At 42.8% G+C, this 21,571-nt stretch overlaps 1 protein-coding gene across 3 annotated transcripts in view; it reads left to right on the top strand.

Annotated features, from left to right (window-relative positions):
* The window catches only part of ST8SIA5 (ST8 alpha-N-acetyl-neuraminide alpha-2,8-sialyltransferase 5), a 68,915-nt gene that overhangs the window by 6,941 nt on the left and 40,403 nt on the right, over nucleotides 1-21,571 (top strand). For all 3 annotated transcript variants that reach the window (XM_075078939.1, XM_075078940.1, XM_075078937.1), the window contains exon 2: nucleotides 15,943-16,651. In XM_075078939.1, the coding sequence (XP_074935040.1) occupies nucleotides 16,521-16,651 (131 nt within the window). In that variant the 5' untranslated portion in view covers nucleotides 15,943-16,520. The remainder of the gene's footprint in view (nucleotides 1-15,942; nucleotides 16,652-21,571) is intronic.

Raw genomic sequence — 21,571 nt, 5'->3', positions numbered from 1 at the left:
AATGTGTTCTTAAGAGATCTGGACAGAGCTAAGTCATTGTTCCTAACCTAGTCCTGCATTGGAGCTGTTCCACAGGACGTGGGATTTTTCAGTCTGGCTAGTTCATGTCATTTAGCTGGTACCTCTGACTTCCAGGTGCTGTCCTAGCCTCTTACACCTACTCCCTCAGAGTTTTCCTTATGCAGGGCAGGAAGGATCAATCTGGTCTTCTAGCTTAACCCTTCCTGGGGATGAACAGGAAGGCAGGCAGTGGTACACCTGCTGAGTGACACAATCTCATTATTGCTGTTTTTAGCTACAGGGAAGCTACATCTCTGCAAACTAACCCTGCATTGATGCTCACCATCCATTCTGAATCGGATTAACTCTTTCCTTGAGGTTGTAAGGAGCTACTGAAGTGTCAAGATAGGCAAGGTCCTGCCTCTCTTTCCTCCCTCTATCTTGGCTCTATTTTTGCTGTTTTCCCATGTGATAGCTGACTTTCCTGACTATGAGAAAGAGCTGTTATCCTCTGACCTTAGGGCAACACCTGAGCAATAGTTGAAGCCAATGGCCCTGGGCTGCTGTGTGAGGTCTTTTCAAATCAGGTAGTGAATGATGTGTCTGTTGTCTTTGCTGGGGAGGAACAAATAGTAATAGCCTGCCACAGCCAGCGTTGGCCACTGCATAACCACACTGACTAAAAGTCATCTTCCAAAGGCTGGACTGAGAGGCTCTTAAGCTTGGTACCAACTCCTGGTGTTGAAAGTTTGCCCAGCTGCAGCTGGCAGGTCTGGTCCTCTCTGTGCATGGATGATGTGAAGCACGCTGCTGGCTGCCCTTACCTGCCCTTACCCCTGTGCTGGTACATCCCTCTCTGACCCATATTGAAAATCTCTGCTGTACACTGGCATGTCATGAACTCCCTGGGGGATGGTGTGCATTTCTCCATGTGTGGTGATGCCAGGTGGGCACATGAGAGCTGCACCACAGTAGGGCTTTCCGGTGGGTGGGGTCCGTAATCAGAGGGTTGTTCTAACTATTTTAGTATTGAAGTGTCATGAATGAGTTCTTCAACTGCTCTCAGTAGGTGGCATTTCATTTATCATCAGAGATCCTTGCTTTTAAAGAGTTTATTCCTTTTCAGTTCATTGCTGTAGACTTATAAAATAAAATTCACATCTCATCAGTTTATTGCCATTTTGAAAATTCATTCTCTGAAACCCGTGATTCTTCTTTTGCCTGAATCTCACACTGTAAAATATAGAAGAGGTGGTGTCCTTCAGAGTGACCTTAAATGGCAGTAGCACAAAGCAAATGATCAGATGCCATTAGCAGCCTTCTGCTGGATTAATGGCCAGCAATATCTGGTGAAGATGCCTGGAGCTTTCTAGCATCACTGTTGTGATTTTGTACATAATTGCCCACCAGCAGCTACGCAACATCCAGCAAAGCCTAGCTCAACCACAGCATCACACTGCCAGGCCTGTGCACCTGCATGTCCCTCCCCACCAGCTTTCCAGCTAAGGCAGACTGAAGCCAAGCGGCTCTCCCAAGGGTACACAGTGAGGCAGTAGCTCTCCTGCAGTTAAAGATTTCAGCAGGGCTTGCTTGAGGATGCCACAAGTCATTTATTAACGCCCATTCTGCAAACTCTTTAGCTGACAAAAGCCAGCACAGCTGCCAGAAGAGTCTGTTCTCACTCCTTCACCTCCAACTTCCCTGCTCATGCCTCCTACGTAACATCCCCTCTCCTGGTTTTAGGGAGTGTTTGTGTGCTTGTGCAGTGAATCTGGGCTGGGAAGCGGATCCACATTAAAACTAACCTTTTAAATTATTTTTCTTCTGGGTTTATTCTAAACTGGATTACTCTCATAGCCATGACACATCCGTGCAAACACCAGTGCTGTACAAAAGGGAAGGAGCAGTGCAACAGCAAAGACAGGTAGCCGAGAGCAGGACAGATTTGCTTTTTCCATGGGTAATACCAGCTTAGGCCAGGTTGTAGTACTTGTAATACTGCAGCTTTGTGTTATCTTCGGCCATTAAAGGATCATTCTGTCCTGGCACACCATGAACATTTCCATACAATAATGTAGCCTGGAACATCTAGTTGGAAATGTTTGAGAAAGTAGGTTCTTTTTCTTTTTCTTTTTCTTTTTCTTTTTCTTTTTCTTTTTCTTTTTCTTTTTCTTTTTCTTTTTCTTTTTCTTTTTCTTTTTCTTTTTCTTTTTCTTTTTCTTTTTCTTTTTCTTTTTCTTTTTCTTTTTCTTTTTCTTTTTCTTTTTCTTTTTCTTTTTCTTTTTCTTTTTTCTTTTTCTTTTTTCTTTTTTCTTTTTTCTTTTTCTTTTTCTTTTATTAGGGCCTGTTAGACCAGATGATGTACTTTCATTAAGCAACTGTGCAGATGTAGAAGAGTCAAAGAAAACCCTTTCTGTACCCAAAATAATACGATTTGGTCTCTTCCAGAGTCAGGAGATGCTGTGTCGCTCCAGGGTAGCATGCAAGAAGTAACATAGTGCACAGACCAGGCTGCGGATGTAGAAGATGTGAGGGGAGGAGAAAGGCCTTTGACAACCTCCCCAAGCTGGAAGGCAGAGGTCAGAGAGGGGAAGGGAGCTCTTGTACTGTGGATGTTTGACTTGTCAGAATTTGTTTACTGAAAAAACAGAAATGTTTCCCAAAGCTCCTTTTCTGGGCTCTAAGCACCTCTGTTATACGTTCAGAAAAAGAACTAAAATAACACAGGGGGGGAAAAGTTAAGTCCCTGATATCAGACATGGAGAAGGAGCAATATCTGCTTCTGGCTATCAAATTCTAACTGGGGCGGGTGGAACTTCACCCTCCAGTCCACCCCAAAGGAGTTGGGTACAAAGAGGTTCCCAGCAACATGTTCAGGAGGTTATGTTATCATAGATTGTCTGGAGAACTGGGTCTCACCAGCTCCTGGGAATGCCTTATAACCAGCCTGGTGCCCATTATACCAATATAGCTTATCTTTAACATAAGCAGGATTTTCAGGGAGAAATGCCGATATTTAGCAGTGATACTCTGGTTGGGACCAATGCATATCCCAGCTACCTTCCCTCTTGCTTGTAACCAAGCATCTATAAAAGACTGGAGCCCAAGCAAAATGAGTCAGGACATGTGGGGTCTGAGGTACCGACAGAGCCTTTGACAAGGTCTGAAACAGGAATGGGAGTAGGGAAGACATGACAACATCTCTTGGAGCCAAGCAAAAACTCATTTGCACTAAAAAATGTCTCCTAAGGAACACACTCTATGCTTGCTGCCAATTGTACTTGATTAATCAGGTTTGTGTGTGGGTGTTTTCCTTCACTCCATTGCTAACAGCATATTTTTCCATAAGTGATCTTAATCTCATTGTAGATAATTCATTGCCTGTGAGATCATGACTGCTCAAAAAGTTGTAATATTTTGCTTTCAGAAACTAGTAAAATTCTTGTTGGAAAGCCATAAATGCCTTTTCAAGACTTCAGCCCCACAGAGGTATTTGTTCTTTTAAAAGTAATCATCGTGTCTTCCCCCCCGCCCCTGCAAAAAACAGGGGTGGGAGTTAGGCTGGTTTTGATCCTGTGGAGTTGATTGAAGTTTTCCTACTGGAATCTATTAGATAGTTTCAAACCAGGGAGCATTTATGTGCAATACACCTGTTTCCAATAGCTCCCCCACCTCCATAAAGACAGCTGCAGCAGAAAGTCCTATTCGCTCTGGGGAAAACACATTTTATAATAGCTTCCCATCCCCCAGCCAGATGGGATCAAGCTGAGGCAGCTGCAGTCCAGGTCCTGCGAGAAATACTACAAAAAGTGCAATTAAAATAATTAGTTAATGCCTTTTTTATCCGGCATGGTAACAAATAGGGAAGAAAAGCCTGAAATAGCTGTTATACATATCAGTCCAATATGATATTGGATGCTTCCCAGGATTCCTCTAAGCTTTCCCTAGGGCTTTGAAAGAGCTTGTGGGTGCTCAGCCAGTTGCTGGATTGAGGATCTCTATTACTGATGGTAACAGAGGTAGGTTAAAGCCATTTGAGCAGTGGATTTTGCTGTAAGAACAAGAAAAAAAAGTGAGTCTGAACTGATAATAAAATGATTTAGATTGTGCTTCCTCCCTTGGAAATCAATATTGCCTCCCATTCGTTTAAGCATGTACATGGCTTAGGTTCTGATTAAGCAGTAATGCAGAATTTGCCCGATGATTCAACTTTATGGGGGATGTACAAATAAAAATATATGGCCAAATACGTCCCTGCCACAACGGGTGAAACCTGGCATTTAGCCAGTTGTTAGCTGCTCGTTGTTCAAGGATTTCTCTGCTAACCTGAAAATGGTGCAGCAAATAAAGATTTCTTTTGTAGGCATTTTAATTCCTTTTCCTGAAGTGGTCATAGCAAAAACGCAGTGTACCAGGAACCGTAGCCCCAGTAAGCTGTATTTGTTATTGCCATAGCAGGTGGTATTTAGTCTGCAGACAAGTGAGATGACCAAAGGGTGAAATACAACATAAAAACTGGGACAGATTCTCTTAACAATCCTTAGCTTCCCTGATTTCACTCACAGATTTCATCCAGGGGCCAAATTATGCAAACACAAAAATTTTTTAATTTTATATTCCTGTCACCACTCCCTGCCATCCCTGAGGGGAACCTGGAGGTCAGGCATCTTAGCGAAGGGCATGAAAATAAGGGAATGTTGAATAATGAACGCTTCAGGTCATGCAAGCTGTTCCTATCTCTGACCTTCCTAACAGATGATTACAGAACAGCCTAGCGGAGGAAGTTTTGAGTGGCTTACACAGTGATTCTGGGGTGTTAGTATGCAATCTGTGAAGCTGTCAATGCTCTTAGCCTTTGCTAAGAGTCGTCAAAGGAGCTTTTGAATCTCAGTAAGCACTTTGCCATGTGGCAGGGACTTCCAAGAGCTACATGCTATATAACTGAGTATTTCCTTTTAATAGTTTAAAATTATTTTATTTTTGTTGCTTTTTAAATTATTTCAGTTCTAGGAGAAATGGTATTTAAAGTATCTGATTTTCTAATATTGTCTGGAAATGTACTCCCTGCTGTCTCTTCACCCTAGACCATTTTTGAATGTTACTGGGAGGAAGAAATATAATGACTCCCAGATTTGCCTTGTCTTCATTTTGACTGTGAGAGGAGGGTTAATAGTAGAAGTGGGAAGAAGGGTTAGCAAAGGGGAGTGCTAGTCATGTGGACAGAATGCCAGCAGCAAAGCTGCACATGTTGTTTCATTCGCATGGAAGTATGTTTTATTTATTTGCTCTTGATCAGCTGCAGTAGCTATAAGAGGCAAAATAGAGGACCAGAGGAATACTGGAAATCTAGGTGAAATTCTGTAGCTTTGTCTCCCTTCAATGGCAGGTGGCTGCAGGAAATGGGAGTTCCTGTGACAGTTTCACTGTAATCAATATAGGCAATTTCAGTGGATTAAGTATTAAGGGGAAAATTTTCATAGGTTTCCTTAGGTTATATACTTGGCATTAACTTTGTTTTCATGCTGGTTGCACACTTGACCTTCTCACCAATGTTTAGGCATCCACCATGCAGATACCTGCAACTGAACTGGTCATCCCAAGCTCCCATCTTAGTCAGGAAAGACAAAGGCATAATTAGGATGCAATTCATCTGACATAGCTTCGAAATTTACTTTAGGATGGAAAGAACTGCTAGTCTCCGTGGAGTGTATTGTCTAAATCTCAGCTAACGGCATGGAGGGCTTCAGTAGGCTGTGGGCACTTACATTTACGGTGCGAGCCAGGTGCATCTCTGTTTAGAGCTATTAATACCTAGATTTCCTGGTACCCATGAGCTGTGTACGACACTTGTCTGAGCCAGATGATTCTGGGGCATGTCAAGTAGTTCAGGATGGCAGCACTTAGGGACTGAATCCTATGCCCAGTCAGGTGGATCCTGCTTTTGCAGTTCTCCGACTGACTTAAAAGGCAGAAGAGTTTTTTTGCCTTATGCAATAAGTGGAAAGCTTCGTACAGTTGTCTGTGTTACTCCTGCAATACCCCTGCAAGGCCAAGAAACGCTATGATTGCTTATTCAGAAATGAGGGAAAAGGGTAAAGATACTCATCTGTGTGGCAAATGGAGTGTAAGGTGAGGTGACTAAGCAGTAGGTGACTCCACGTACCACGCAGAAATCACAGTTCAAGTGCTGAGGCAGCCATGCTTTCACAAAAGTGCCATTTTACCTTCCCAAGCCAGCTTGGAGATCTCAGCACTGTGGCATAGCTCTACCTGAAGTCATGAAGCAAGCCTGATGAAACATGGAGCTAAGCCCAAACCTCCTCCTAATTAGCAAAGGATAGTTAGGGCTGTTATCCTCCCTGGGATAAGGACAAGGATGAACTTGGCTTTTGGCCTGCTGGGAGGAAGTTTAGGAGTTTCACTTAAAAAAGGACTGGATAGTTCTGCAGAAACAGCAAACTACTAGGGAATATTTAATGATTTTTTATTTTAATATCTTACTTTTAATATTAATAACCTATGAAAACCAATGGAGTATGAACACTTGGAGCTGATGTTTGAAGTCAGCTTGGACGGGTATTGTTGAACTGTAACTTTTTTGTAGCTCTGTAACTTTTCACTAGCTGCTGGGAAGATAATACTTTTAACAGGAATGTGTAAGTTCTGGAGCACAGATGTGCTGTGATGGGAGAGTGGCGATAACAAGGAAGGGCAACAGACATGAAATGCAGAGCTAGTGGCTTTCCTGCATATTTTAGGGAAGGGTGATGTGCTCATTCCAGGCAGCAGCTGGTGAATTCAAGTATGTATTTAACATTCAAAGTCAAGATCTGCTCTGTGTAGGGCCAGTCAGAGCTTGCATGGGTTTACCAGGTGCATGGCCCAGAGCGAGATGTGTATTCCTGTGAAGCTGGTGATCACCTGAACTAAGTTCATGTGCCACACCACATTGTTTATTGTGAAAGCACTGGTTTTTGCCGTGCCAGCCACTTCCTCTGCTTCATCAACTGGAAGGAGAAATGCTGAAGAAAAAGGCATGTCCTTCCTTTGCCCAAAGCAAATGGATGCTGTTTGTATGGATCTGAACTATTGCTTCCTTGGATTTCCAAGCCAAACCTGTTGTGGTACCCCAGGTGAAGGGATAGTACCTGAACATGAGCTGTCAGAGGGAAATTGATGACCATGCCATAGTTCCCTGCTGCGCTGAAAGGCCTTCTGTTCCCCATTGCTTTGTATTTGATATGGTGTGTTTTTCCAGTTGGGAAAAGCGAATGGAAAAACGCTACCCAGGGTGGTGTAAGTAAGGGATGGCTCCAGGCCTGAAGGAGGAAAAGCAAGAGAAAGCAGGAACTCACAGGCAGTGGGAGGCTAGAAAGTTGTAAATTAAAAGCAGGTAAGGGACAATCTTCATACACCCTTTCAACCTTTCTTTTAATTTCCTTGTCTGTTAAACATTAGTGCAAAAGTTTAATCAGTTTATAATGACAGTATGCAACAGTATAGTATATATGGTCCATAATCCCTTTATCTTTGCCACAGTAAAAAAAAAGATATGGAGAATTCAGTGTGATTATTTCCCCTTTTATTAAACATATATTTTGTCTGTGATTCCAATGGAGGTGAACCCACAGCATTGTTCTTGTTTGCCAGCTACTGTTATAGAGTGCAAGGACCCACAAACAGTACTAGTTATCATTTGCGTTATCACATCAGGGAGGAGTTTTCCTCATCAATTAGCCAACTTTCAGACCTGTGAAACTTTCAGTGTGAATCTGCATTCTGGCTGATTTTCTGAAGTGCTCCATGGCTTGCAAAAGAGGAATACTGATTTGACTGTTCCTGTGTCATCCAAATCTGTGAATTTATAATGTTACAAAATTAGGATTCAAAATGCAGATATTACATTTTCAACTATCTGTGAAAAAACCCCAACTATCTGATGTAGAATATCTTCATTGTTGACTTTTCTCTTTTTAATGTCCCAACATACTGAATCACAACTGAAAGTTAGATGCATTGAAGAATGTGTTTGTACACTCTGAACCCAACCAGCCATGTTTTTACTGCGCTTGAGTCCCAGCTTTATCTTCCTCCTTTACCCACGTCCAAAGCCTTACTCCCTCACTGCCACTAGCTATTTTGTTGCTGCTGTTTGCTCATGAGGGTCTTATTTATTGTCAATTGATAGAAACTAAAAATGCAGTTCAGAAAATGCTTTACCAAGAGTAATTTGTTCCCAGCAAGACCTTTTTAGCTACACAGTAACATGAAAGCATCAAAGTGCCAGGAGAACTTTTTAAAAATAAACTGCCCTGATGCTAAAATAAGCTTTAATTGATTGAGAATTGCACAGAGCCTGACAATCCGAACCAATTATTATTATTTTTCCTTTCAAGCTTCAGCTTCATGTGATTTAAAGTGACTGAATTACAGTTCCCACATACCTTCCTACACACATTGCATGAAAAAAACCCAACATACACAAACTTCTAAGCTCCAGAGAAGCTGCTGGATACAGAGAAGCTGCTAGATACACCTGGAAGAAAATAAAAAAGATGATTGAAAGTGGAGTTTCAATAAAGGTGATGTTGATGGGAATGTTGTGCAAAAAGCCCCTATTCTGGTTAAATGCCACACTGTGCTTCCCTCTCCTCAGAGGATAGCTCTTCTGGGGATGTCTCTCCCTGTCAAAGGCATTTATCTTTAATGCCTGCTTGTAGAGCATTGGATCCCGTAGGCCAGATGCTGTCGCAGCTCCCTGCGATGGAGATTAATAATAGGCTGTGGATAAACTGCCGCTCTGTCTTCCCTGTTTTAGGTTTTATAGAAAAAACACAACTGAGTGGCTGTACTCGGCTACTAAAATAAATAACCTGTTGCAAGGTCTCTAGCAAAAGGTCAGCACCACCAACAAAGACTGCTGATACGTGTGCAAACCTTTCTGGCCGATGGAAAGGATGGAAAGCATTGAAAGTAGGTGGAACATAGCAAATGTCAGTGGGGTCAGTTAGGGGCTTTCTTCTTGGCAGTATGTTGTGGAGGATGGAAGTCTGGTCAGACATTCATTAGTGACAACTAGTGATTCTTTTAAAAGCATGTCAGCCATGCTCATGGCGTGTTTGGGTGTGCAAGCAGGGAAAGCATGGATCACTACCTTCAGCCTGCAGAGGGTTTTTGGACTCAGGCCAGTGTAATGGGGCTCATGGGTAGCTGCAGTCTCCCCAAGGGCTCTGCCATGTTCAGCTCAGGACAACTCCCAAGCTAGTCTCAAGCTTCGGTTGAGTTTAAGATCTCACTGTAAGTCCTTGTCTGAATTGTAGCTCCAGACAATTCACTGCAGCCAAGAGCCAAACAAGGATTTTCAGTTAAGTCTCAAAATTTCAAGAGGAGGAAGATGCTTAAATACCCTTTGGCTGTGGCTCTCAATCTCTGTGCCCATGTCAGCACTGCCTGAGATAGTGCTGTGGCATTTACATTCACAGCGCCAGCAAAGCTCAAACTGCTGGTAGAGGTTAGGGGTGATCCAGGCCCTGCCTATGGATGAGTTTCTCGGTCTGGGTGTCTGGCTGTCCCCTTGGGACTCACAGACTTGTTTGTCCACAAAAGGGACGATCATCGCCTTGGATTTGCATCCTGGAATATGTTTGTAAGCTGAGCAAGTTGCATGCTATCAAACATCACCTCTAAATTTCAATTCCTGCTCTCTGTCAAAGGGGCTAATAGACCCCTCTCTCACCTTTCCTTCTTGCCTGCTTAAATTATAAATTCTCATGGCAAGAACTGGCTCTGCTAATGCCCAGCTGCAGTGTCTAACACAGTTCTGTTCCAGGAGTGATCTCTCTTTGCTACCCTAATACAGAGAGGCATGACCCAGGAATTCATGGCAGATTGCAGATCCAAAGGAAAGAATTTGAAAGAGTCGCCAGTTTTATTAATAGCCATCTCTGTAACCGCATGCAGGTCAGACCGGACACCGTGCAGAGCTTAAAAGCTGAATCCATGTTGTCACAGGAAGGGCAGAAAGATGTGCCCAGTCACAGTAATGTAGGGATAGAGATTTATTTCTTTGGAGATGGTTGTCCAGATTTCCAGTGAGCACCTCCACAGTACAAGAAGAACAAAATAAAATATATTTCAGGAAGAGTGGGGATTTTTCAAGACTGCGGAAGCCAGTTGGATTTCTTCTTTATTTATAATTTTTGTCATGGACTGAACTAAGCATGGACTAGCACGGACTATTTAAAAAACCATGATGTGTCTGAAAACATACTGGCTTTGCCTAGAAGAGTAGCTCAGGTAAACAGGTAGGCTACCCAAGACAACACTTGTTGCCTACAGTGTGTAGTTAGTAATGTCATCAGTGCATTAGGAGGTTTGAAAGCTGAATGTCTGGACTGCTTGAAGCTGATGGTTAACTGAAGAGGAATATACTTCATTCCTTTGAATGCAAAATCAATGCAGAACAGTGGTAAAAACACAAAGGTAACTTTTCCTAAATAATTTTCAATAATAGGTCTTTTCTATGTCTTGATTATAAAACATAGTATAAAGCTTTTGAAGTACTTAATTTGCTGATTATTCAGAGGAATATTTTCTTTTTCGTATTTAAGCCATTCTAATTAGTAGTACTCACTGACACAGCAAAGCATATTCCAAGATCAGAGTCATTGTCTCTGTGAATTAAATCTAACTTTATATGCCATATTGTAGCTTTTTAAATATCTCAGATGAATTTTTTTTCTGTAAAAAATGTATTCTTAAAATAATGAAATAATTATTAATTGGTTTTCTCAGCATTAGATAATTTATGATCCTTATTCTGACCTCAGGAAATATTAGTTCATTGTTGTGTTAATGCTAGAGTATTTTCAGGGAAAAGAAATGTCAAAACATTCAACTGCTGTTACACTCGTAAAGTGAGTGCCACCGACTCCAGCACTTTCCAGGCTTTCATTAGAAGGTTTTAAGTCTGGGTTTGATGAGCTAGGTGGGAGTTATGGCTTGCTTGGGATAGAGGCAGGATCATGTTCCTATTCCAAGAGCAAACCTTGGCCATGGAAACTCTGTGACCCCTCCACGTTTCTGCCAACACCTCAGTCCTGTTAATTTGGTCCTAAATCCAAGGCTCCCAGGCAGTGCTCTGAAATCAAACTAATGCTTTTAACAGATGATTCCTGTAAAAACAGTTTGGTCCTGTTTCTTTTTCCCTGCAGAGGAATTGAGCTTCCATCATTCTCAATTATTTGCAGGCTTGTTGTGAGACTGTACAGGATCATAACAGTTACCCTAAACTTGCTAAATTTTCTAAGAATCTGGAATTGCCACTGAGGAAGGAAGGCTGCCCCTGCTGTTGAGACTTGCTTAGTTTTGCACTTTGCTATATGTTTTAGCAAGCCCTGCTAAAAGAACCTGCTAATAGCAAATGCGCAGGACTATAACTACGGCAGCCTCTGCATTAGAGCTTTCTACCAGCGGGAGGAAGACCTCATTGCCTTTCCAATAGCCATGGTGTCAGCAGTGTAAAAAAGGGATATTTTATGAACCGAGGTAATTTCTTGGAATCAGTGGAAGGAAACTGGTCATGATTCAATAGATATATAACATATATCCAGTGTACAGACCATATGTTGTCTTTAGGACACTTCATCCAATTCAGCTCTACAGGTAGGAGGCCTGGTGCCAAATTATCTGTTGTCATCTCCTCGTGGCTTAGCCCAGCTCAGAAGGAAATAAATGTTTACATCTTGGCTGAATCATTTCAGCTTCCTTCAATATCCCAGTTTAAGACATATGGATTTCTGGCAGTAATGGGGGACTAGACATTGTGTTAAGCACTAGATTATGCTAATAAATTCATGTTTTATATCTGCAAAAGAATTAATATTGATAAGCATATGTTTATGAGTTTCATATTCAGCAGAATCGTCCAGGCATATACCTATGTGCCAGTGCTTCCCAAAATCAGGGATCTAGCAGCTGACACGGGCATTGTAGAAACTGTAAATAGACATGGTTTAATTTTAATTTAGGGGAGAAAATGGGATGTAAAAAATGTTTTACTAAAGCCTTCTACAGCCCATAGTATTCTGCTCTGCTGTGTGTAAAGTTCTTTAATCTGCCTAACAGTCATGAAGAGGAGTGGAGAGTGGCTGAGCAGGCAGGGAGAGAAAAAATTCTGAAGGGTAACGTGAAGCATGTTTTGCTTTACTCTGAGCCTGTACAATACTGTGAGTTTAACATGTTCAGTTATTTATACCGTGATTTAAACAGCCAACAGACAGATCCTGCTATCCGAGACATTAAATGCCCTTGCTTTCAGCTGAATTTAGAATGCATAATCAGTCAAACACTGATTCAAATGACAGGTTCAGTGAAAGGTACTTAAGGAAATTCCCAGACCTGCCCATCAGAAATGAATTTTTCTGTTTCATTTGCATTAAGAAATAAACTGCAGCTTAGAATTCAGGGCTGCATATTGTCCTTTCAGCAGAGAGAGAGATGTGCTTGTTCCTTGCACAAGAGAAGAAGAGTCTGACTCCTACCAGGTTTTGTCCTTTCACTAATTCAGCTTTCCTTGTGTGGAGCTTCAGAGTCATGGTCCACGTGGTTAGCCAAGATTTCTTGGTCTTTGAGATTCAGTGTTAACTGTTTTGTTTGTTGTTTTTTTTTTTTTTTTAAATTCAGTTCTGCTTCATTTGGACTTAAGAGCAGACAATGAGCTCCCATTGGAGGGTATCACTGTCTGGGGTGTATTTGTGTTAGAGGGCCTGGAGTCTCACTGCTCAGGCTGGAGGAGTTTCTTGTGATAGATTATCTCCAATGATATTTGTCAAGCAGCTCCCATACAACAAATAAAGGCCAGCAATGTGTAAGACAGATGGCTTCTGAAAGCTGCACGTTATGACAGGCTATGAGCAGTTCCATTTTGCCGCTTTTGCTTTAGCCTCTGAAGTTTATATTCCAAGAAATAATATAGGAATACCCTTTCTGAGCTTGTGCATATCATGCAGCTTATCCATCTCTCTCTCACCATCTCAGAAGAGGTATTTTGAGTAGCTGATACTAGTTGAGTGATACTTGATCCTCTGGTGATGGAAGAGATCTTATTTACTGGGCTCCTGTGCTCTGGTATGGTGCTGACTGGAGTATAGCATGATGTGGCCTGGACTCCCGGTATGTCACCAGTGTCATTGCAGCTACGTCACCCGTTGCAGGCTCAATGCCTGCGTGACCAGCAGTCAGCGCTGTACACAGCACCCGAGGCCCAGCCATGCCCAGCAAATCTGTGTTTGCAACACAACTTACTGTAACGCCCTTTTCCCCAAGCCCTTCTCAAATTGCAGAGGGGGTCTTTTGTTGCCCATGGCTTGCTTAAGTGAAGAGTGTAAAATAATTTAAAAAAATTTAAATTGTTCTCTGCAGAGGCCTGGTGCTTTCAAGGAGGCCTGTAGGTGACAAGTCAAACTCCCAAAGGGTCCTGGGGAAGGAGTGCTGGCATTGCTCATTCAGCACTGCTGCACGCACCACGTGACTATTTTCGTTTACCACAAATATTGCAGGCCACCTTGAGCATCCTTTGAAAATTTGTTGGTAGACATCCTATTTCTTTATGCTTGCACAGAGCTGCTCTGCTTCCAGTTCTGCAGTGTTACTGTAGCACTGGGCTGAACGCAGCAAACAGATTTCTGTCACATATGACATCAGGAACAGCGTCTGTGCAAGATCTGTCACAGAAAACCCTCTCCACTTATATATCTTTGTACTTTCCTTTCTGCTTTAGGTGTGCAGCTCTCCTGTACATAGGCCTCTCAGGTGCTGTACCTTCTGGCCAGCTCTGATTAAGCAGAGAAGGATTAGAGGACACAGAAAATCAAAGACTGACTGAGAGTACATGGTTCTTCTGGGCTGTTTGGTGGAGCTCAGGCTGACCATCAGTCCAGGAGAAAGAACAGCTGCTAGGATCATGAGTTTGGTGCACTACAGCAGAGCTATCTCAAGAAAAAAATAATCACTTTGAATGGAGGAGATTGGGGTATGAAAGGCTGAAATTGTTTTTGCCAAAACCTAGGTGATAACAAAATCTGCAAAACTGGCATCACACCCATAGCAGGTCATAAGTAGCCAAATTCTGCTATCTAATACTTTGGTATTGTTGTAAAATAACTCCTGGAGCAACTGAGATAAATTTCTTGGAGATTATTTTCAAAGCTATTAGTAAAAATCCAACAAACTAAAGCATTAAGTAACTTTTCCTTCCCATCTGCCCTTACTGGCTTTACCTCTTGGCTTCCTTGTACAAATCTGCCTGTGTAGTATCTTGGCTCCCAACCTGGGATTTCTGACGGCTGTACCACTTTTCATGTTACTGAGAAGGGTATGTGGTTAGATCCATCTAAATTATATGGTTCCTATATGGAAACACTCTTGTATTATATGGGCTTACATGAACTGGTTGTTAAAAGAAACATATTTGGCCCTAGAGCTGATGACTTTGACAAGAGGGAATCAAACTGCTTTTGCTATTTAATTTCCAGTCCCCTGGTATGTGTTTTATTCCCAGTACAGTACAAATGACTCCATCCAACTCAGTTATTTTTCTAACCAAAGTAATGTTTTTCTTCCCCCGGTTCAGGAAGTCCCTGGACCGCAAAATGGTGGGAGAGTGTTTCCAAGGAAGTATCACTATGTCCTTGTCCTCCTCTTCTGCTTTTCCCTGTGTGTCCATCACTGGCCTCTCTCAGGGACAGGGCACCGGGCTGGATAATCTTTGATCTGACCCGGATGACCACTTTTTTTATACACACGGGTGATAATTGAAGCATTCAGCAGGGTTCACAAATGCATGGGTGGGACTGAAAAAGAATGCGTCAGAGGCTGAATCCCTACATCTTCTCTGCAAAATCAAGGGTGTCTGAAGGTCTGGTTTACCCTGGGAGTTCCTGCTTGCAGGAGTTCAGGGTGGCCAGGTTCCTGCCTTAAACACTTTCGATACTTCTGTTGCTTAAAATTAGGTGAGGCAAAGCCTGCTTTAGCCCTTAATTGTCTTTCCTGAATTGCCCTAGGTCATGCTGAGGACTAGCCCTGGCAACAGGAACTGGGTTGAAAGGGTTGCATAAAGTTACCTTTGGTCCTTCTTACCATGCAGCACCAATTACAGCTGAGATGAAGTCCAGAAACAGTGCCTGTCTGCTGCTCCGCACAGCTGGGCTGCTGGCACATGAGAACGCTTTGCATACGCTGATTTAACTGTTGGAAAATTTATTCACAGGAAATTTTTCCCATTCTCTTAGACAAAGGATATTTTTTTCCACATTTTGTTGTCAAAATCCTTTTCCCATCTGTTATCAGGGAAAAACAACCTCCTAGCCAGGACGTTTCATTCATGGATGAAGCTTTCATTGGAACTTGTTTTAAGAAGCTAAGGGTTGGGGGCAAATTTTGCTCCCAGTGAAAGCAGCAACAAAACTCCCATTGATTTCCCTGTGAGCTGAATTGAGCCTCTCCTGAAAACGGGGAGATTTTTAGAGGAGTTAGGATGCCCGTGGACAAGGTCTTGTTGCTTTGCCCTTTCAAAAGAGAACTGTTTCTGGTGGAAGAACAATCAGAATATTTGTCTCTTTAAATGAATGGGTCTTAGAGCCTGCACTGAGAGGCCGTCTCCCTCTCTGCGGCTGTGAGGCTACTCAGAGCCTCCAATAAATCAGCATGCAGGAACTGAGAGCTCTGTCCTTGAAGAGATGCACAGTGACCTTGCTTATGCTTACTCTGGAGGAATAACCAGGGGAAATATAGGAGCCCAAATAGTGAGCGGTCTATGACTAACGGCACTGCATTCTGCATGCAAATGCTACAGTACCAAAGGCACGGTACGGACAGCACGCTGCCACACAAAATGCAGCTTTCCTGCTAGCCTGACCAGATTGCTGCTGTTGTTTTTTGCAGGGGACTGAATGAAATCCTCATGATCGTTACATGCTTGTTCAATAATAGCACACCCCAGTCACGTCTCCCTGCAAGCACATTTCGTTGGAATCACTGAGCAGAAGCAAAGAAGAGCTGACGACTATGTGTTTCCAACGCGGGTTGCCGGAGCCCTGTGTTTGCCATTGGCTGCAGTTTTCTGGTTTATTTGCAGCTTCCCCCATCTGGAATATGAAAATGGGATTGAAGTAGATAATTGCTAGCAGCGGGTTTTCAAGAGAGGCTTAGAGGGAACAGAATGCCTCTTGCACAGCACAGGCTGCCTGTGCTGAAAGAGCTCAGAGAGATGATTTTAGATGTTACCCACGTCTGAATCTCCTGGAAACTTTACTGTGGAAGCAAGCCATTGCGCACAATCCTGGAGCTAAGATCCAAAAGGGGCAAGGAAGGGGCAGCAGGGCCAAACAATGGGGTACCTTGTCCTTGGATTGCTCAGAGAAAAGCCAGCAAGCGTTCCTCTCCGCTTCCCAGCAGAAAGGGCATGAAAGCGACGATGAACTGAATTTTATCCAGCGGAGCTTCAGTGGCTTTTAAGAAGGATGGGATACACTGACCCTTCGTCAAGCAGGGATTTGCTGGGAAACAGAACTTTGTTCTTCATATTCATCTGCGCCTTTGCTGTGGTCACCTTGCTGCAGCAGATCCTCTATGGGAGAAACTATCTCAAAAGGTAAGGGGGGATTTGAGGGAATAGGAAAAGTTGTCTGATCCGGCTGAATGGAGACACAGACCCAGCCATACGATTATACCGGTTCAAACCACTTCTCGCTGTTGTGCTGACAATATTAACATCTTATCAGTCCGGGAAGGTGCATCCAGCATCTGTAATGTCTGCTAGATTATTAATAAAGGAGAATGTTAGGCAGAATATAATGGTTTGTGTGTCTCTCAGATTGTGTTTTAACCCTCAGCTGTTGTGAAAATATAGGTTTTACTCAACTTAAGCTAGGCTGACTTGTACCACCTGACTATTTGCCCCTGATCAGACCCTGTCATATAGACTTTTCACCGGAGGTAAGTTCAAGCTGAAATGGCTTGAGAGGTTGAATTAAGGTAGCATGCTTGTTGCCTAAACTTTAATGCCTTTAGAAACAAACATGCGCAAGAAATACCTAAAATCTAAGTGGCAATATTAGTGTTCCAAATAACCGAGAGAGCACTTTATTTTTTCATGAATTTACTGCTGAGTCTGCTTTGTTGTAGAGCACATCAGTCTTTGATCTGAAAATGGTACTGCTCTTTTTATAGCAGACACCAGTGCGGATCTTTTAAGTGTTTAACCTTGACCTATGTAGAGTTTGTTTTACTTAAATCTAGTTTTAGGTGTTATGGTTTGTATGAATTTATAAAGGGAAACTTTTCTCTTACATGCTTTGACGTAAGTGGGTTTCAGTAGTGCAGGCAGCTGCTGTGGAATTTTTTATTGTAATTTAGGTGTTTTTTGCCAGAAGAGATCAATGGTTTGGTTCTTGCCTGTTTTGCAACTCATGTAGTTGTTTGCCTTGAGCCAAGAGCAAGCAAAATGCTGACAAATCAGCAAATGTTTCTTGCCAGGGGGAACAGCAAGCATGATATTAATATGTATAGACAGAAGCGTTGTAGTTTATCCACAGACCAATTTGTGCGGCGTGCTTAGCAGTGAGGCCTTGGCTGGGGCTCTGTCGGCTTTTGGGCACCTCACTTCCAGAAAGATGTGACTCAGTTGGAAGGAGCCAAAGGAAAGCATCAAGAATGAGCAGAGGTGTAGAAAACGTGTTTATTTGACTTGGAGAAAATTGAGGGGAGATAGGATAACTGTCTTGAAACACCCAAGGATAACTGTCTTGAAACACCCACACTATTTCTGCCAGGAGGAAGGTAATAAACACATCCCTGTGAAGACTCATGACATGACAAGAAGTCATGGGCTTAAGCTGCAGCAGGAAAAATTTAGCTTTAACCACAAAGGGAAACTTTTAAAGAATAGGCTACCTGAGGAGGTACAAAATCTCCGTCTTCGGGGCTTCAGGGACCTGTTAGGTAGACAAGGGTAGTACCGAGCTGCCTTCGTATTGAGAGGATGACTTTATGACTGGTTCAGGTCTTATCTTGCCTTATTTTCTCAGTTTTTTCCATTTGTCCTAGAGGCCTTGCAGCCCTACCAATACTTGCTTTTCTAAATTGAAATGACTGCAACAGGATTACAGTGATGAAAAATAAATCCAAAGTATGTATTGAAATGAAAAATAGTAAAGTAAAGATAAAATGGTGAGAAGATGCAATTAAAACTCTTCCACTAAGTGATCTCTGTAGCCAGTCTCTGACCTGCCTCTTGCCCAGGGAGCCTCTCCTGTCATCAGTGGGCTGCAGGGAATGCAAAAAAGGGTGATGTTTGACTGCCAGATTTGCTAGGAGAAAGTCTGGTCCTGAGCACTCTGCCATCAGAGGGGCTTAAGCAGGGAGATGTGCATGTATTTTGTCACTTTGACTGGAAAACACTCATTATTTATTTATTTATTTATTCCACCTTGTAATGATTTGTTTCTTTTCCTTTTTTTTTAAATTTTGTAAAAGAGTCTCAAAGAGGGTTCTCCCCGAATCAGTGCAGGAAAAAAAGCACTTTGACTCCTTTCTGCTGGGAAGTGGTAGTTCCCATCTTTAATGGAAATAAAAATGCAGGATGTGGCAGCCTCAGGCTGTCAGATATTAATGATAGAAAGGTGATTTACATAGCAGCCGACATCGTTACCATAATATTATCATGAAGGTACTTTTTCACTTTTTCTTTCCCTCTCTCACTCTCATGCTGTGCAGTACATGAGGGTGTCTCTTCCCAGGCAGTTTGATTGCCAGTCTTCTCTGTGCAGGGGTGGCTGTGACCTTTAGTCTTTTCTTTCACAAACCTCTGGTGTTATGTCCCCTGGGAGAAGCTGATGCTGGGTGTGAGGTTCCTTGGACATGTTATAGCTTGTACCTCCAGGGACCATGATGGAGCTGGTGGTTTTGGAGAGCATCCTTGCAGAGGGGAAGTGGGATGTTTATAGCTTTGGTGCCGCTTGCCAAGCTGGAGTTTGGGGATGCTGCCTAAACCTGAAGCCATTTACTTGCTAGGATTTGACATGCTGCTTGTTTTATGATAGCCTTTGCTTGCATCCCAACATCTGGAACAGTAACAGACCTCTTCCCAAAGCAGTGGGAAGAAATTCCCTAGTGCATTTCGAGAAACCTGAAAATTGCCCTGAAGTACTATTCCAGTAAATGCACAATGCTTTTAAGGCTAAATATAACACAGGGATAGCTTGTGTGTCTGCAAGAAAATGGTGGAAATAGATAAAGGCCAGCAAGGCAGGGGGAATCTGACCTAAAACAAGCGGCTTTGGCACAACACAGGTTTCAGCATAGACTAGTCACTGTTCCCAATAAGTGGTGTGGACAAAGGCACCCTTTTCTGGGAGAAAGATGGAAAAGTTAGCTGTATGGCTGTAAGCTGTGCCATGTCACTTGCCCTTACAAGCAGGGAATGGGCTGGCTTTATTGCCGTGAAGACCCACCCGAAGGTCTTCATGGAGGGTGCCATGAAATCTTGTTGTTCTGTGTTTGCCCATGGCCATGATCCCAAAGCCTGACCATGGGAATGGCAGGACTGCAGGCAGAAGAGGATGCTCCAGGACATAAACTCTGCTCAGTGAAATTTGATAAGCAGCCCAGCCTCTGGCCTTTCCCCTTAGTGAGGTATTGTTGAGCTCCTGGCATTGCCGGAGGCAGAGGAGAATGTAGAGATTGAATTTCTAGGTAGTCACACATTTTTCACCCACCGTATAATGTTCTCTGCTCCTTCCCCTGCTGTTTTGTACTGTGTCATTGGAAAGCAGAGTCCTGCCCACCTTTTTCTCCCTTTTTCAATTTTCCCCAAAGTGGGATGGATGTGGGTGTTCTCAGCAAGGCCAATGCTTCATCCCCATAGTAGCTGCTAAAGTCCTAACGAGGGATTTAAACTGCAAGATGAAGAATGACATCAGGAAGCTCTGGCCTCTGTAGCTTCTGATCCTGAGTAAAAAGGATGATGAAATGAGATATAATTAAGGGACTTTAATATGGAACTCTGGGATAATTATTTTTATTTTCGGATTAATGTGATAATTAAAAATCCACTGCATTGATCTGCTAAAGTAGGTTAAATGCTGTGGACTTCTGCTTAAATCCAGAGCTGCCTCTTGCTTTTTGTATTGACTCATCTTCTCAATTCTCAGCTTTCAGTTGAATTTTCTTTTGAATCAGATGCTCAGCTGAGGGCTGGCTTTTTTTTTGTGAGCTCTTGTTTGGCCAGCAGGGAATAATCCTGGATTACATCAGGAAACTGCCACTACAGTAAAAAATGTTGAAATGGTCCCTGTCTTCATCTCCCGACCTGTAACAGGGAGAGATCAATAGGATGGTCCTTGCCTGCTTTGGCAAGGGAAAAATACCAGCGCAATACTTTGCTATATACCAATATTCTATTGGCAGAGAATTTGCTGAATACTGGTTTTTTAACAGCCTGACTTCTGCAGAGGGTATTTTTTTTTTCCAGACAAGTGAGGAGAACACATTTTCAAAGCTATTAAAGACTTTAAACAAAGATTACCCTGGGGTCTTTCAGAGAGGGCACGTACAATAACTCAAATAATCACACAGCAAGAAATAACAAACCCTCTCATGCAGGCAGCCTGCATTACATGAAAGCTTTACATCTTTTAAATGAGAATAAAACATCACTCCTATATGTGTGTACCCTATAATTAATACCAGGCTTTCATAACTTGAGGTTATACCACCATTCTGGTATTTCTGAAGCAGCTTTTATTCAACAGTTGCAAATCAATCCCCAGACATTTTTACCAGTTTTGTTACCCACATAAGAAAGATAGCTTATGAACATTTTTTGCACAGCATGGGCAAATAAGGATAAACCCACAGAAAATAAACCTGGATTACACCTTGAGAGACCATTCAGTCTGTACCAGGCTACACGACAAGATCATGTCTTATACCAGTGACAGCAGTAGCTGTGATATGGGCACAGAGGCTGCATGTGGCCTGAGTTGTATTTTGTCCTAAGCAGGGCTCTTGAGGAGCTACAGCCAGCTCGTGTCAGTTGAGAGCTCCTGCCCCACACCTGGCATGTGTCCCTCTGGCCTGTTCATAACACCCTGTGAAGACGTTAACCATAAACCAAGACTGTCTAGACCAGTGTTAAAAGTCTCTTTCCGTTTACATATTTTTCCCAAGAGACATATGTGGAAGGTCACCTGGTAAGTCATCTCTCTAACACACAGCTCTGTGTCCCCTCCATTTCTAACCAGAGTGAAATGTTATCCCTGTGAAATGGCATGCGACCTGTGAGTCACCTTGCTGAATCCCTGATGGGGCTGCAGAGCAGGTCTTGGTTTTGGTCGGTTTTCTTCAGAGGAGAAGAGGACTGGAAACTTCAGGAGACAGCAAAGTCTTGAAGCTTTATGCCCCAATATGTGTATGTGTGGGATAAATCACCACCTTAAAGTGACCGGATCTAGTCTAGCATAGCAGGAGAAGCTGAGACCTCAGCTGTGCTGTTCTTGTTACAGGGTATTCC

The sequence above is a fragment of the Phalacrocorax aristotelis genome, chromosome Z (genome assembly GCF_949628215.1).
Source record: "Phalacrocorax aristotelis chromosome Z, bGulAri2.1, whole genome shotgun sequence".
NCBI lineage: Eukaryota > Metazoa > Chordata > Aves > Suliformes > Phalacrocoracidae > Phalacrocorax > Phalacrocorax aristotelis.
This window is presented reverse-complemented; position numbering and strand designations above follow the sequence as displayed.